Below are 15,874 nucleotides of genomic sequence, written 5' to 3'. Positions count from 1 at the left end.
AGAGCAGGGAATGAAAAACATTGGGAAGAGAAATACGGGAACGCTACAGTGGAGAACACTGGTTCTGTCTAAGGTCCACACAGAAAAATCCAGTTGGCTTTTTATTTTGGTTTTGCTGGTAGCTTTGTCCTAGATCAGCTGCAGGTCCATGAGTTTCAACAGGATGACCAGTCTCCCCTGACTTGATCCAGGGCAGGGCTCTGGGAATCTGGGCCGACATCATTTCCTGCAGGAGCACAGTGCGGTGGTCTGGAGTGGAGATGGATTTGGAGTCTGCAGCATGAAGAGGAAAGATGGGACCACCTAGGGAAAACACATACGTAAGGAACAGAAAGCTGAAGGTAGAACGCTGGGAAGATCAGACAACACCAAGGAGGGTTGAAGGGATCCCCTCCAAGGGACCAAGGAAGATGGTGAGAGATGTGTGAGGAGAAGCAGAGACAAGAGTGCCAGAGGAGGCAAAGGCATGGGCTTCAAACTAGGCAATCAGACCTATTACTGGGTTATGAAATCAATTACTTGGTTGTGAGCAGCACTGAAGAAGAATGAAACTGGAATTCGAGTTCTTGTATATAGTTAAGGATAAGGACTGAGTTAGGAAAGGTTAGTTTCAGCAGAGTAGATGTACTTGTTTACTGGGTTACTATGTAGAAGTTTCCTTCTTAAGTTGAGTTGCAATAAAAATAATTGGAAAAAGCATGGAGGTAGGAGTTTCAAGGAAGAGGGGGCTGTCCACAGAGCCAAATCCAGCAGACCAGACAGGTCTAGAAAGACAAGAGCTGAATCAAAATGTCCACCGGGGTGTGAGCTAAGGCTACGGTGGTCATTATTTTGCAAATATAAATGTATCACATCAACCCTTGGCATACCTTAAATTTACACAACATGTCAATTATATCTCAATAAAGCTGGGGAAAATGTTGATTGAATATGGCAACACGGAGTTCTGGTGACCTGGTCAGAGCGCTTTCCATGGTGTGTTGGAGGAAGTGCCCATGGAGCTGGGTGAAGAAGAGTCAGGGAGTTAAGACGAGAGAGCAAGACTAGACCTCTTTTTCAAAAACCTTGGCAGAGAAAAGAGGAAACGGGTAGTTATGGAGGGGACTTAAGATCAAGGTTTATTGCTTACTTAGGATACAGTTTAAATAAGTTTATAGAAGCAGCTGAAGTTAAGGGGCAAAGTGGGTCATTGATGGAGCAAAGTCAGGAGAGAGGCTAGGAGAGCACGTCATGACCAGCGATTGGGGTCTGGGGAAAGGAGAGCCCAGCATGGATGCCCAATGGGCGCCCTTAGTGGGAAATGGGAAAGCCTGCCTTTCCCCTATAAAATAAGGCAGGCATTCAGGTCTCTAAATGTGCTGCCTTTCCAATTTTTTAAATATTGCAGCTCTTCCTACAGGATGCTAAATAATTTCAATTATGGAGCCAAGTCACACAAAACGATATTGCTCAGCCAGACCTAGGATGGTCATGGGGTCCAGGAAAGTCACCAAGGGTTTGTCCCAGCCCCTGAGCATTCTGAGAAGGGGTGGCCCTGAGATGCATGTCCCAGAGTATCCCATGTTGGCAGAGCAGGTGGCTGGGAGGCTGTACTGTCGACAGAGGGGACCAAGGTGCAGGCTCTCTGAGTTCAGTCCCTGCGGGAAGCCAGTGTGTCCAGATGGGCCTCTGGTGTGATAAGCAAGCTGGACACTTAGCGCCCTCTGGTGGCAAAAGTACCATATGGGACCTATTGACTAGAAGCAGAAACTGTAAACTTTATCTGTAAAGGGCCAAATAATATTTCAGGCTTTGAGGGCCAGTCTCTGTACAAAAACAAATAAACAGAGCTGTGTGACAAATAACTTTTATTTACAAAAACAGGCAGCAAGCCGTAGTTTAAGGACTCCTGCACTTAAATATTGTGATAGGAATATTGTCCAAAACAAAGTTTGCTATTGTTCCCAAAGCAAATCATGGCTCCGAGCAACACATCATTTAGTGACCACTACATTAAACAAGTTTTAAAAATTCACAACTTATTTGGAAATTATATGATAAAAATTAGCACCACTAGTCAGATCTCTGTGAAAGTACTGGGTTGGCCAAAAAGTTCGTTTGGGTTTTTCCATAACCAATAGTTTTAATGATATATCTAATTTTGTTTTAGATAATATCAAGACATATAATTCAACATTTATGTATTGATTTTTTTTTTCCACACCTGTTACCCATTTTGAAGATCATCTTTGCAATAACATGGAGGAGGATAATGGATTTGGGGAGAAAAATGAAAACTTGGGACAGTTGACGAAAGGAACTTTAGTTTCTTAAGACATTAAAATGAATGCACGAAGAACACAGGTGAGGTTTTGGATCCTGAAATATTTAGAGACATCAGGGTCGGGAGATTTCCTCCAACAGCCCAGGTGTAACAGCAGATTATGGGTCTGGAGATTTTTGGCTGGAGTGTCAGGCACAGACATACAAATGAGTAAGACACAGTTCCTGCCATCAGGCACGTCAGGAAGGGCAGAAGAGCATCTGGTCTCTAGCCGAAGGCTGGGCTTGAGGTTTCTGTTAACATACCCAAGCTAATAGGAGCTGAGGAGTTGCCACCAGAGTTAGAAACTGTGCTTACCTGTGGGGCAGTGCCCCAGAGGAAGCCTGGAAATGCTCATGGCCAGACAGGGTTAATAGATCAACACTTCCATCAGGGTTAAGATTAGGGTAAATACCTACCCAGGTGTGTCTGCCCTCATGTGAGAAAGTGGCGGGGCCAGAACCTAAAGACCCCATAGTCATCTATGGGGGATGTTCCCTGACCCTCAGACGTTCCAGAACGACAACAGTCAAGACCAACTCCCACCTGATAGACCCAGCCCACAGCCTGTCCCGAAACTCCCCAAACCAACCCCGAAACTCGCCCCACCCAGGATGCCTCTGGGCCAATGGGCGGGACAACAATTCAGGAAGAACAATTCTATGCCCAGACAAGTGAGTGTGTTGTTTTGTTTTTCCAAGCAGTGCTCATCAAGCTTTAAACAAATAAGCCCTCACACGTACGGCCAGGAAGGATGGGAGGCCACCGCCAGGTGTGTTAACACGGGATGCTGGGGTCCAGACAGGAGCAAACCTGTGTGCAAACAGCCAGCCTTTAGCTTGAGAAAGCCCCTCCAGAGAAGCTTCTGTGGATTCTATTTACATGGTATCAGGTGTCGGTCCATCAGGCCCCGATGCTCCCAGTTTCCTGCTGCATAAAGGCTGCACAAGTCTGTCTCTTCTTACAACCAGGGTGATCAAGCCAGTTTCCAACAAAATTAAATGCTGCTCAGTCACACAAGTTTTCTAGCCTTCGGCTTTGCTGCATCTGTGATTAAATGATAGTTCCTAAAGGGGAGTAATCATTATTTGTCAAATTTCTCACAACACTTTTTTAAAGGGAGGATCTGAAATAATAAATCACTGTTACCTTTGTTATTTCCCCCCAAACTGCATCGAGGTCAAGCTGCAGCACTCTTGATCTCCAAGTCGTCCTCGTCCGTCTTTTCTCCAACGGGAGGCTGTGAAAGGCAGTGAGGATGAAGATCGTTCCTATTTAATTAGTTCACTCCAGAGCTAACTGCCAATTTTTGAAACATGTTGGAGCTCTCCCAAGAGCCGGTTCCCCAACTGTCACTTCAGTCAATATTTTAAAAGATATCAATTTTCTTCTGGTCATCCACTAACCAAATACTTTTCTTCTGAAGTTTCTCGAGGATTGCACACAGTCTGAGATGGTAGAACAAAGATCCCATGAACATTTTCGTAGCCCTTGCCGTAGGACACGATGTGGGGTGGGCTGCGGGAGGGAAGGGGAGGAAGGGTTGGAGGGGGTGGGGGGCATACCATTTGCTACCCCAGCTGAGCACAGAGGAAGATCCAGGTCTGCAGAGATGGGGCTACATTTCACGGAGTTCTACATCCATACTGTCTACCGTCTGCATAGCTGGAGCTACATTTCACTGAGTTCTACGTCTATACTGTCTACTGTCTATGACCAGTCTGGGTCCAAAACCTAGGCCGAAATGATCCCGACAAATTAAAACAGAACCATCACTTCTACAATAAACACAACTCTAAATATAATTGCAGCTTCACAGTTTTTTGGCTGGGGGAGGGCTGGGGGCAAAGGAAAATGAAGGAGTAACAGAGATCAGAGTCTAGTCAACAGAGATGTGAACTGAATTCCAACTGTTTGATCTTGAAAAAGTCATGAAAACTACCTGAATCTTGGGGGGAGAGATCAAGATGATGGAACAGAAGAACATGAAGCTCAGCTCCTCCCACAAATACATCAAAACTAGCTGAATCCTAATTCTCTCCTTTGCAAAATGGAAATGCCACAACCTACCTCATGGATTGTCTTGGAAAACTGAGACTGTTCAGTCAGCCCCCGGTGTATGCTCGGTACACAGTGGCCATCATAACTACAATTTCATGATACCAGGGGCCCGCTCATCACTTGCTTAGAAATTAAACTCTTTGTGCCTCGCAAGGCCCTTGGAGGATCCACCCAATTAGATTCTTGCCAGTTAGAGCTCGAGGGTCTGTCACAGGGAGAGACTGCCCACTCCCAGAGTTTACACTGTCCATCTGCCAATTGCGAGAAACCAAAGCTCGTCTCAAACCTTCCCCACAACCTGCTGAACGGAGGTAACCAGATCAGGTTCTTCTGGGCGGTCTCCCCTTCCTGCCAGCAGTCAGCTTTTCAAAAAGAAAACAGTCCAGCGCGATAGGAGTGGACCGCACGAGTGACAGCTCAGGCTGCATTGACTTCTTGTATCCAGTAGGTTTTTTTCCACTGATGATGCATGTCTTACGTCTACTTGCCCCTCCTGGTACAGAAAAGCCTCAGCGGGGTCTCCCTTTGAGAGAGAAGAGACAACACAGCAGGAGGGGAAAAAAGAAGGGAGTTATGAAAATCAAAGGTGAAATAGAGTTAAGACAGTAAATGGGCACAACAGACCAAAGCCTAGAACACTGAGGACTTGGCGGAGAGGGGACGTGGCCTTGGAAACCCAGAGGCCATTTTCTCAATTAGGCGTCTGATGGTTTCTTGGTCAAAACTAGCTTTCCCTTGAGGACAGCGAGCTTACTAAGTCCAGTTACAATGAAGGGGTTATCACGGGAGCATTGCTAACCTTACCATTAAGTGAGCGGACCTGAGAAATTAAAACTTCCCTCACCCGTTACATAACTCATAGGTCTCTAGAGAATATCACAGAAGAGGGTTTTCAGGTGAAGTTTTCTCCACCAAAGAAAACCATTTCCAGTGGAACAAGACACTGGTGATCACATACTGCTGAGTCTGTGATAGGAAGTGCAGAGCTGCTAATAGCACCACAATAATAATAAAAACAGCAAAGACCCGTAATAGTTGCAGCCACACACTTCGTGAGAGCTTGCATCCTTCGTACCCCACATCGTCCTCACTCTGAGCCTGTAAGAGGTATCACTGCCCCATGTTAGAGATGAAGGACCAGGGTGGTGGGGGGGGGGGGGGGGGGGCGGGGCGGGGTAAGTCACTTACCCAAAGCCACATGGCAGGGCTGGGATTCAAACCCATGTCCGTATGCTTCCAAAGGCAGTGCTGGGCTGATGATCCAACTGTTAAACTCCAAAGTGCTGCTTTAAAGGGTACACTTGCTCTCTGCGTCTCCCGAGTTTTTAAATTATTTCATTGTACCGTCTTCTCCTTATGGATGTATTTTCAAACATAGTTTGGTTCCTTTAAAATGGCTTAGCATTTGCAGCAACATGGATAGACCTGGACATGATCATCCTAAGTGAAGTAAGTCAGACAGAGAAAGACAAATATCATTTATGATGTCGCTTATATGTGGAATCTAAAAACATGATACCCATGAACTTCCTCACAAGGCAGAAACGCACTCACAGACACAGAAAACAAACTTCTGGTTACGAAAGGGGGAAGGGATAAATTAGGAGGCTGGGATTAACAGATGCACACTGCTGTATGTAAAACAGATAAACAACAAGGACCTACTATATAGCACAGGGAACTCTACTCAATCTCTTGTAAAATGGTCTCATGTTGGTATACCTGGGGGGCAGGTATATGGGGGTCCACTACATAATTCTATTTTTGTATGTTTTTGATTATCCATATTTTAAAGTTTTTTTTTTTTTAATTGGCTCTTTGGAAACTTGGGTGAGGTCAACACTAAAGGCTGATGTGAGATTTCAACTCTCAGCCGGCTGCAAGGTCCCTGCCTGCCTCCCACGGACAAGCAGCTCCACGGCCGTCCCTGACCAGACAGTGTTTGTTTGTGCAGCCTTGCTGCCCGCCCGCCAGTGTGCCCGTAGCAGGGGTGTCAGTCATCTTACAAGATCAGAACTTGCCGCTCAGAGTAACTTTCCAACGAAGAAGGAATTTTCCCAGCCTCCACCCCATCCATTATGCGTGCCTTCTCGGGTGTGGTCCATTTCACAAACAAGGGCAGGATGGCTGTCAAAGGCTGGTACGAATGATGTACCTGTGCTTCTTTACCCGGTGATACCTCACTGGGAAGATTTTAGGTAGAAAGATGGGTTGGTCAGGACCATCACTCCAGACTCTCCAGAAAAAATCAGAAGATGCAGGCAAAGTGTTCTGTCAGCGGTCTTCTTACCTCCCTTCTTTTCACCATCAATGATTTCATGATTTCATCCCCTCCACATTTTGAAGATTTTATCCACTTAGGCATAATTTCCTTGCTAAAAAAGAGGAACTGGGGGCTACAAACAAGTAGATGAACAGGTCAGACAAGTCTTTCCTGCTTTTACCTGTCACTCCCCCAAGACAAACAGTCAGGCCTTACAGCTACTCCTCCCTTTCCTAAAGGAAGGGCCAGACAGGGGGTGTGGGCCGACAGGCCGTGGAGCAGGATTCCTCAGGAAAAGGTTACGACCTTCTGGCACTGGCTTCACAAGGCATCCTTTCACGTAATTAAATTTTCCTTATAATGAAAAGAAACCTTGCCCTCTCATCTGTGGGCACCCCTCTCCTTTTCTCCGTTTTAAGATTCTGGCATACTCAGTTTTGTTTTATAAATATGATGCTTCGACTCATGGGCTGATCGAGAAGCGGATTGGTTTTATTTAAGGAGAAATCTTGACCCTGAAGAACAGAGAGAACTTCCATGGTGGTTTTGTTTGTTTTCATATAAAGCCCACCCTTTTACTATTCAGTTCACCATGGCTTTAGTGGAATAGAGGTGGACAGAACAGTGTGTGTTTAAATTTTTCTAGGAATTTCTACATACCTAATTATTTGTTTCCTTTTCCTTGGAAAAGGCCAGCATGTTCTCAGGTTGGACCTGACGGGTGGGTGCTGTTTCCATCATGACACCTACACCTGTCCCAGCATCTGGAGGGTAAGGGCATCGCAGTGTCACCCAGACTAAACAACTAAGGTAAAAGTGACTTTTCCTGCTCAAGGAAGGGGGAGGAAACTAATCCCGAGACTGAACACAAACAGCAAAACAAAGTAAAAAAAAAAACCCCAGGTAAACGTCAAGTGGAAGAGACAGGCCAAAGGAAACAAATAATTAGGTATGCAGAATTTTCTAGAAAAATTCAAACACACATACTTCTCTGTCCACCTCTACTCCACCAAAGCCATGGCGAACTGAGTAGTAAAGGGTGGGCTTTATATGAAGACAAATGAACAAAATAACCAGGGAAGTTTTATCTGTTCTTCGGGGTTAAGATAACTCTCCTGAGATAAAGCCAGCCTGCTGCTCTATCGGCCCCAGCGTCTAAGCATCATCTTTACAAAACAAAACCGAGTATGCCAGAATCTTAAAACAGAGAAAAGGAAAGGGGTGCCCACAGATGAGGGAATGAGAGAGAAAACTGACCCGCCAAAAACCACTTACGTGCCACGTGCTTTCAGGTCAGCAGTCTTGGAAATCTATACATACAGACAAACAACCGAAAAAGCAAAGTGAACTCAATAAGTAAATGCCTGGTAATAAAAGAAGATACCGTATTTGGTTGGTTGAAAGCAGGTTTCCAAGGAGTCCGATTGGCCGCACAGCCCCAACCCAAGGTGAGGAGCCAGACCTGAAGGCGATGCTGGGTTTCGCCTTGGGGGTGGGGGGAGGAAGGGTGAATTCAGTCTCACAGGAGGTTAACATAAAACTGACCGGTGGTTCAGGTATTCGAGGAAAGGGAGGGCATTCTTAAAGAACTCGGCTGCCTTCCATCATTTGAACATACAAGGAGATAATCAACTTTAAAAAGCTGTACGGCTAATGTCCAGGGTGACTTTATTTCATGGAAAGAATAAAAAGACAACACCAACAGCATGATTTTCCTAAACACCACGCAGCGACAGGTGCTTTTCATTCCTCTTTTATCACATCATACAAAATAAAAAAAAAAAAAAAAAAGGAATCAACAGAAATATACCAAAACATACCCCCAGGCCCCTTAAATTAGCATACTTAAAATTAAAACTTGAAGCAATATTTTGTGATACTTTGATCCAAACTCTATTTACAAATTAAATTGCACTTACAAAGACAGCAATGTTTCTAACGGGGTCGAAGTTTATTCCGCTTTATTGTGGTTTTATATCTCAATATAAAACTTTTAAAGCTTTCTTCAATAAAAACCATACTTTCTTTTGCAGTACATAATTTATTTCCTCACTGTATTTCTGAGCCGGTTTTCTCTTTTTGTGCTTTTCTGCTCTGTTTTATTTTAAAAGTGGCACATACCAGGTACAATCAGACAGGACAGTCAACCTAAGAGACTCAGTCATGAAAAAGTCAGATTGTAAAAGAAATGAAATATTAGCTGTCTAATCCTTTGGTTCATCTTAACAAAAAAATCAACAGATATAATTTACGAATTGGTGGTAACTCTTCTTTTTGGTTAAAAACAAATCCACCTGGTAGATTACAGATTAAAATCCAACACTGCTTTCAAAGTACCACCTTTCCAGCCTCATCTCTGCTCAAAGATGCCGTTGTGACAACTGGTTTGACAGGACACAGGCTATAGTAAGGCACAATTGGATGGTACAAATAAAAACAAATACTTTAGACTGGCTGTTCGGGTTTTTTTTCCTGCACAACTACTAAAATGTGTACCGTTTCCAAGATAAAATAACAAAAAGAAACACATATTTTTTTGTTACGAAATACCTATACAAAATGTTTAATGTACACCATCTGAGCTGCCAAAAAGGGTTTAAAAAAGTATCAGTTTTCCCCCCAGACATAAAACTCTCATCAGTAGGTCCAAGAGAACTTGGGTTCACAAGGTCTCAGCACTTCATGGGAAGAAGGATCAAAATTCCCCTTCCTGCTCTCCCTGACCCCAACACAACACAAAAACAAAGGTCAGATGTCCTCAGTAGTGTATTCTACTTATTACAAACAACTGAAATTTAGGGGAGAAAAAAAACATCAGGCCGGAGACCACGAGTGGGTGCAGTGACTGGCTGCGGGATCAGAGTAAGGCACTTCCCGGGGGGCGCGGCAGCGCGCCGCGTGGGTGGGGGCCGGTGCGGGGGCCGGTGGAGGCCAGGGCCCGGGGGCGCCCCGCGCGGGGACAGGCCGGCTCCGCAGCAGGACGACTCGGGAGGTCTGAGGTGGACGCGCCATCTACACCGACGTGGTCACGCGGTCGATGGCGTGGTGGACCTCGTTTTTGTTGGAATCCAGTCCTTTAGCAGCGTTCCTGTCGTTCCGTAAATTCTCCACCGTCTTTTTCATGCTCTTGAGCTCCCCTGGGTGGGGCGTGGCTCGTCTCAGGAGTGTTCTCTGGAAAGCAAACAGCGGGGTGAGTGTTTGGGTTTTACTCCATCGCTCCTTCAAATGCACAGCTTCCCGGGGAGCTTTCCAACAAAGGTCTCCCCTTCCTAAGGGGTTAAGAGGCAGAGCGGGTGGAAAGCCTAAAGCTGCTTTGGAACTACGTGCATTTATCAACTGCTCCCTCGTGGTTAAGGGAGGATGAAAGTGTTGGGTATAACTTATCTAGTCAAGATGGAAGGGCTCCTTTCAGAATAAAAGAATACTTTGTAAAATAGGAGATGAGTGTTAAGACACAAAGTTCCATGAATAGTAAGAAAAAAATAAAAGACTTATGAGATATAATTCTGTGTAGGGGGGAGAGAAAGGGGTCAAAAACTCTAAAATTAAAATCATTAGAATGTTCTACTATTACCTGAAGGGGTTCTGGCTTTCTTCAGCCCATGAGGTACAGGCGGTGAAGGAAGAGGAAAGTGAGAAAGGACTTCTTTTCTAATTTTGCTGCTGTGTTTTACTTATATGATCTACTGAAGAAAGTTCACATTTTTCCTAATAAAGACCGCAGGGTGAGAAGTGAAGTAACAGGGCATGGGCAATGCTTTTAAAATTATCTTATTTAACATGTTATGTGCTCTTTTGCCTCTAAAACAGCATTTACATCTTTTAAATGGCCAGTCCAGGAGTTTCAGGAGGAGCTACATACAGTAGGTTAACAAAGGAAGAGCAGTACTAAAGCAGCGAGTAACTGGTGAAATCATCATGCTCTAAGAAGTCATGAGATACACATTAAAGAGCCATTTACATTGGAGTCGCTTTGCCATGCCGAACTCCTACTTTGCCTCTACTACTGTAAGTGAACAAGAGCCCACGTGGGGACAGCTGGGATAACAAAGACTCCAGGCGGTAATTGAAAAACCGCCCTTTGTCTTGGGGGCTGCAAGTACTCCCTCGGAGTTCTGCTTATGACAATCTCAATTAGTGCAAGGAGTTTAAGAAGCCAAAGTCAACTTGCAGGAAGACTCCAAGAGCTGTCCCTGACTCTGCTGCATGGCTGAGACTCATATCGGGGATGGAGGAAGCAGGGCTGAGCGGTCCTTTCAAATGTATTCCTGATTTCTAAATGAAAACCCACAAGGGAATCCTACTAAGATCACAAGGTCTCTGCGTGAAGGCGAAGGCTCCTGGTTATGTGAAGGTGAGCGAGAAGTCCGGGAGGGCAGCGGGCAAGCTAAGCCGCACAGTGAAACGTGGATGAATCCACATGGTGCGGCTACACATGTGGGTGGAGGGCAGGGGGAGATTCAGTTCACTGGGAACACAGGAAAAACAATCCTCAACCACTTTTAAGAAAGCAGTGGGGGCAGGAGGGGAAACAATCACAAATAAAGAAAAGGAAGCACCTACAAACCATTCAAACAAAAAAAACCACAAAAGTCTCATTTGTCTTATATACATCTGGTGAATCAGGACCTTAGACATACCCAGTTTTGCCTTCTAAAAAAATTTTTTTAATGATGAAGGCGGAACAGAGAAAAGACTGTTTGAAAACCAGAGAGATCTCTATCAGGTGCCACTTTCAATCCCAGAAGGCTTTTAAATTTTGAATATCTGTGGAAGCCAAAGAAGCTCAAATCCCATACCGTTTCGTTATCGTCCTCATCCTTTTCATCTTCCAGAAATCGGATTGCGCTGACTCTGTTCACTGCGCGCTCATTCCAGGCCTCGTCGGGCACATCGTTCACCAAGCTCTCCAGGGCACCGCAGCGAGGCAGGTTCTCTGTTGGACAAAGACCACGTCAGCAGGGTTCCTGTGACTGGCAAGGTTGCCCTTTCTTTCCAAGGATGCATAATTCTATTTGAGATCATAAGATAGCTGCTAAATCAGTATTTACTATTTCATTCCAGAATGTCATCATGATGCGTAGAGTTCTTTTTCATGATTCTTTTTTACACACTCACTTCAAAAACTTCCTCTTGACAGTGATCTGGCCACACATGTTGGATCTAGTACTTTCCTTGGCAACGCAGTCTACCGCGTTGTTCTCTTGGGGTCTTAAACGCTCCTCTAGCGAGGCTGGGATCAGCAAGGTGGCCCCATTCCCCCCGGAGCCTTCTAGCTTTTTTCTATCAAAACCAGCTCCCAGCAAAGGATTTATGACAGTCATGTGATGTGAGTGGGAATCCTTTTTTAAACCACACGTAATTTATAAAACAAAGGTATAGTCACTCAAAACAACTCCCTGGCTTAAAAACAGTTTGCTGGAGATGTTCAATACTAATCCTCCCAACTGTCTGTTTGGATTTTAAGGCACTCTTATCTCTTTTGGGAGTATATATTTGCATTTTCAGCCTTAGCTAGAACTCCAAACCAGAAGGCTGTTTAAAGAATATCAGGTATGATACACAGGCACGAGCAGCATGTTTTTTCTGCAAAGATGCTGGGGAAGCTTCCCAGAAAGGATCCGCAACGACCTCACACCTGGGCTGGCTCTGCAGGAAGATTAGGCACAATGCAGTCCCGTGTGGGAGTCAGCGGCCTTAAGGACAGGCATTAGCTGCTGCTAATTCTTGGGGCCAAGTGAACCTGGTCCTTCAATTCACCTTGGCAGGCAGGTTCAGAAGGCAGCTGAGGAAGTAAGACACAGGTGAGAATCTTCTCCCCGGTGATGTGGTCGGTGTCCGTCTGGAACGTGAGCAGGGGCTGGGACTGGTTGTCCGATAACCACAGAGCCTTCAACTTCAAGGCGGTCAGGGATAAAGGCAGGTGCGACAGCCTCCATGAAAACAAAAGGAGACATCGGGAGCTTACAATCTGTGATTAAATCACATCTTGTCCAAAAGAGGAAAAAAAATAAAAACTGATTCCTGGGATTGGGTTCGATATGTGAAAAGGTGTTATGCTTATAATAAGATACTCGATTTACCCTTTGGCAGGGACGCTTCAGTGGGTGACTGTGCTTCCCTTTCCTGCCATCACCTCTCTCACTAGCACCTCCAGGCCACGGGGCAAAAAAACAAATGAGGAAATTACAGCACACACTGTTTGCTCTTATACTGGGACGTCTCCATTTTGGGGGGCGGCGGGGAGGAGAGCCAGTGTAACCGTGGAAGGACCCAACGGCAGCAGCCTCACTGACAGGACTGGAATGAGACCATGGCATTATCTGCTTCCAGTAGCACCTGGCAAATTGGGACGCGAGGAAGGCGAGGCCTGGGGTGCTGAAGAGTTTAAACTGCAGTTAAAATAAAGATTAAAAGTGTTTCTTCATGGACTCCACTTGCTCTCTCTGGGGAGATTATTTTAGGTATTCCGTTTTAGACTTTTAAGTTTCTGAAATCTCCCGCTTCTCAGACACCTACGTGATGATTAATTTCCACCTCAGAATGCTTCAGTTTCAAAGGAGATAGTATATATTAAAGCACTTTAAAAACCGTAATGTGATACCTAAAGATTGGTTTTATATCTATGTCTGTACAAATACTTGACCAGTTAAATCTGTTTAGCGAAGACCATCACCTGCACTTGGTACTTGACAAAGGTTACTTGGAGCAGAGGATCTCAACCAGAGGCGATTTTGCCCCCAGGGGACACCTGGCAATGTCTGTAGACGTTCTGGGGGGTGCTATTGACATCTAGTGGGTCAAGGCCCAGAGGTTGCTAAATATCCTACAATGCATAGGACAGGCCCGCCACAAAAAACTATCTAGCCCCAAGTGGAACAGTGCCGAGGGTGAAGTGCTGCTCTAGTAAAAACCAAGGCTTTACCAAAGTCTAATTCGCTCTGAAAACACCCAAACCTCAGCAGATACCAAGACTTCAAGGTTTAAAGAACCTACGGTTATATTTGATCAAGTATTTTCACTCTAAGGATGACTCCACGGGTTACATGATGCCTGCATGTGAGAAGTGACTTCCTAAGTTAGATAAACATAAGCTAATCACAGTCTGTTACCTACAATACAAGGCACATTTCCTTAAAAGAAATCTCTGGCCCATTAGTTCTGCAAGAAATTGACAGCGTGTATCGCCGGGGTTCTTTCTTCTATGAAATGGTACCTCCGTTTCCACTTAATATATGTAGGAGAGCTGCCTAAATGTCTCACCAACAGATTAAGGCTGCCTTATCAGATGTATTTTGAATGGACAGACTAATGGGAAATAAATTAGAACTCTACAAAGAGCAGTTGTACTCCAGTATTATAACACTAAACCAACTAAAACAGACCAGCTAAGTTACTTTAACAGATGAAGTTAAAAATGATCAAAGAATGCAGAGAGTATTAACAACAAATGCACTAACAACCTTTTTACAAGAACAATGAATATGTTTCACAAAAGCCTACCCATGTCCTAGTTACGGAGGTGAGAATATATTTTCTTTTCCTAACAGTCCAGTAAAGGCTGACCCATCCTCCCCACTCACAGTAGGTACAGTGCTGGGTAAATACAGGGAACTGTGCCCACACGGGAGTGAGGTTCTCAAGTCGACACCATGAGACCTGCCTACGTGAAAGGACCCTTGAAAAGACTCCATGTGCTGTACGTGCCACTGTTTCACCAATGACAGTCCAACTGGGTGGGAAACATGTGGTTAGAAATCCCAGCATCCACCCAGTGCAGTGGCATTCACATACCATGAGGATGCCCAAGGGGTCCTGAGGGCACCGCGAGTCACGGTCCCACCTCCCCCTAATCTGAGGTGTTGGTTCTCTGAGGAGGCTAGGAAGTGAAATCTTTGTGCTTATTTGTATAAGCTTCAAATGACCTCTCCCTCTGCCCAAAGGCTGTCACACACATACTCAGAGGCAAGGAAGTTAAAGACACAAGGCAAGTATTGGCCAGTCACTGTGACAGGGCTTTTTAAAAAGAATGTCCTAATACACTGTAAAGGCTTAAAGGACATCAGACCCTTTTTCATTTTACTGAACAAAAGGATAATTTGTTTTGAAAGTTTGTCCCAATTTCTTTTTTAAAAAGGAGTTAAACTAATATCCTCCGAATGTTTCAAGTTTCAAGGTCTTGGGCAAGAAATCTCTAGTCAGCATCTCTACCTTTGAGAGCATAAAGAAAAAATAAATCAAGATTTGAAGCTGGCACGACACACAGATACTGAAAACATGGTCATTGTGCCTTCTCAGACTAATAAGTGGCTTCCCAGCTAAATGCTAAAGCAAAGGTATAAATAAGAGTCTAAACAGAGCATCAGTAATAAATAACAGCTGCTAAGGATGCAAATCGTATTGGAAAAGCTAAAATAAATGACTAGACTCCACAACAACAGGTCTTAAAATCACATGCCACCAGGCCAGGTAAGACGGATGCGTGGTCTGCAACACGCGTTTTCCTGCGAAGAATCAACGTGCCAGCTTGCCTTTGGCTGCTGCTGGCCAAGCACATGCCACACACGAGCCCGTTCACACGCGTCTTGTGCACAGAGGTGTTCCCAGTGTCGAAAGAGGGAAAAAGTCCCTGCTCCCTGCCCAGTCTGTGAACAGAGACTCTGTGGGCTGGGCTGACCCTGCTGCTGACTCAGTGTGGCCTGGGGGAGAAAGACACACACGCCTCTGTTTCTCTTGGGTGAACCATCCCAGATACAAGCCAGAAAATAGATTAAAAAAAAAAAAAATATATATATATATATACACACACACACACACATATCTTTCTACACACACACATACACACACACCTCCCTGCTTTCCAGGGGAGTTAATAATACATTTTTGGCTTATTCTGTTACCTTCTACTCACTACAGAACAGCACATGAAGCCGCAGCCCCGTCTGTACACATCTCCGTGCTCCATTTAGAACCACATCCTCCCAGAAATAAAAAGCCCATGGTTACTATTTACATCAACAGTATAAGGACTAAAGCAAATGAACAACCAATCGGTGAGCTTGTCATTTCCAGACACACTGGTGACCAGTGCCCATCTCTATGAGAGCAGTTGTTTTATCAAATTTATTTAGCAACTAAACGTGGCCTACTGATTAATGTAATACTAACAACCCATGGCTGAATGCTTCTTACGATTGCACATTTCATCTGTTTGCTACCTCCTACTAGAATTGTTAGTTTTAAGCAAA

General features: G+C 44.8%; 1 protein-coding gene and 1 long non-coding RNA gene across 4 annotated transcripts in view; both read right to left on the bottom strand.

Moving 5' to 3' along the window:
- Positions 1-1,615: 1,615 nt before the first annotated feature.
- On the bottom strand, positions 1,616-7,160 carry LOC130832117 (uncharacterized). 3 transcript variants are annotated; one of them, XR_009048200.1, is made up of 3 exons: positions 5,552-7,160; positions 3,709-4,886; positions 1,616-3,542 (listed from the first exon to the last, which is right to left on the bottom strand). It is a non-coding gene; the product is annotated as an uncharacterized LOC130832117 (long non-coding RNA). The 3 variants fall into 3 exon arrangements; XR_009048198.1 differs by having other exon boundaries at positions 1,616-4,886; positions 5,552-5,803; positions 6,370-7,159; XR_009048199.1 differs by having other exon boundaries at positions 1,616-3,369; positions 3,452-4,886; positions 5,552-7,158.
- Positions 7,161-8,097: 937 nt separating this feature from the next.
- The window catches only part of LRRC1 (leucine rich repeat containing 1), a 124,490-nt gene continuing 116,713 nt past the window's right edge, over positions 8,098-15,874 (bottom strand). Inside the window, exons 12-14 of the mRNA XM_057699349.1 lie at positions 12,387-12,559; positions 11,426-11,562; positions 8,098-9,797 (exon numbers count right to left, since the gene is read on the bottom strand). Coding sequence (XP_057555332.1) covers positions 9,639-9,797; positions 11,426-11,562; positions 12,387-12,559 — 469 coding nt within the window. The 3' untranslated portion in view covers positions 8,098-9,638. The remainder of the gene's footprint in view (positions 9,798-11,425; positions 11,563-12,386; positions 12,560-15,874) is intronic.

This window comes from Hippopotamus amphibius, chromosome 11 (assembly GCF_030028045.1).
Source record: "Hippopotamus amphibius kiboko isolate mHipAmp2 chromosome 11, mHipAmp2.hap2, whole genome shotgun sequence".
Taxonomy (NCBI): Eukaryota; Metazoa; Chordata; class Mammalia; order Artiodactyla; family Hippopotamidae; genus Hippopotamus; species Hippopotamus amphibius.
This window is presented reverse-complemented; position numbering and strand designations above follow the sequence as displayed.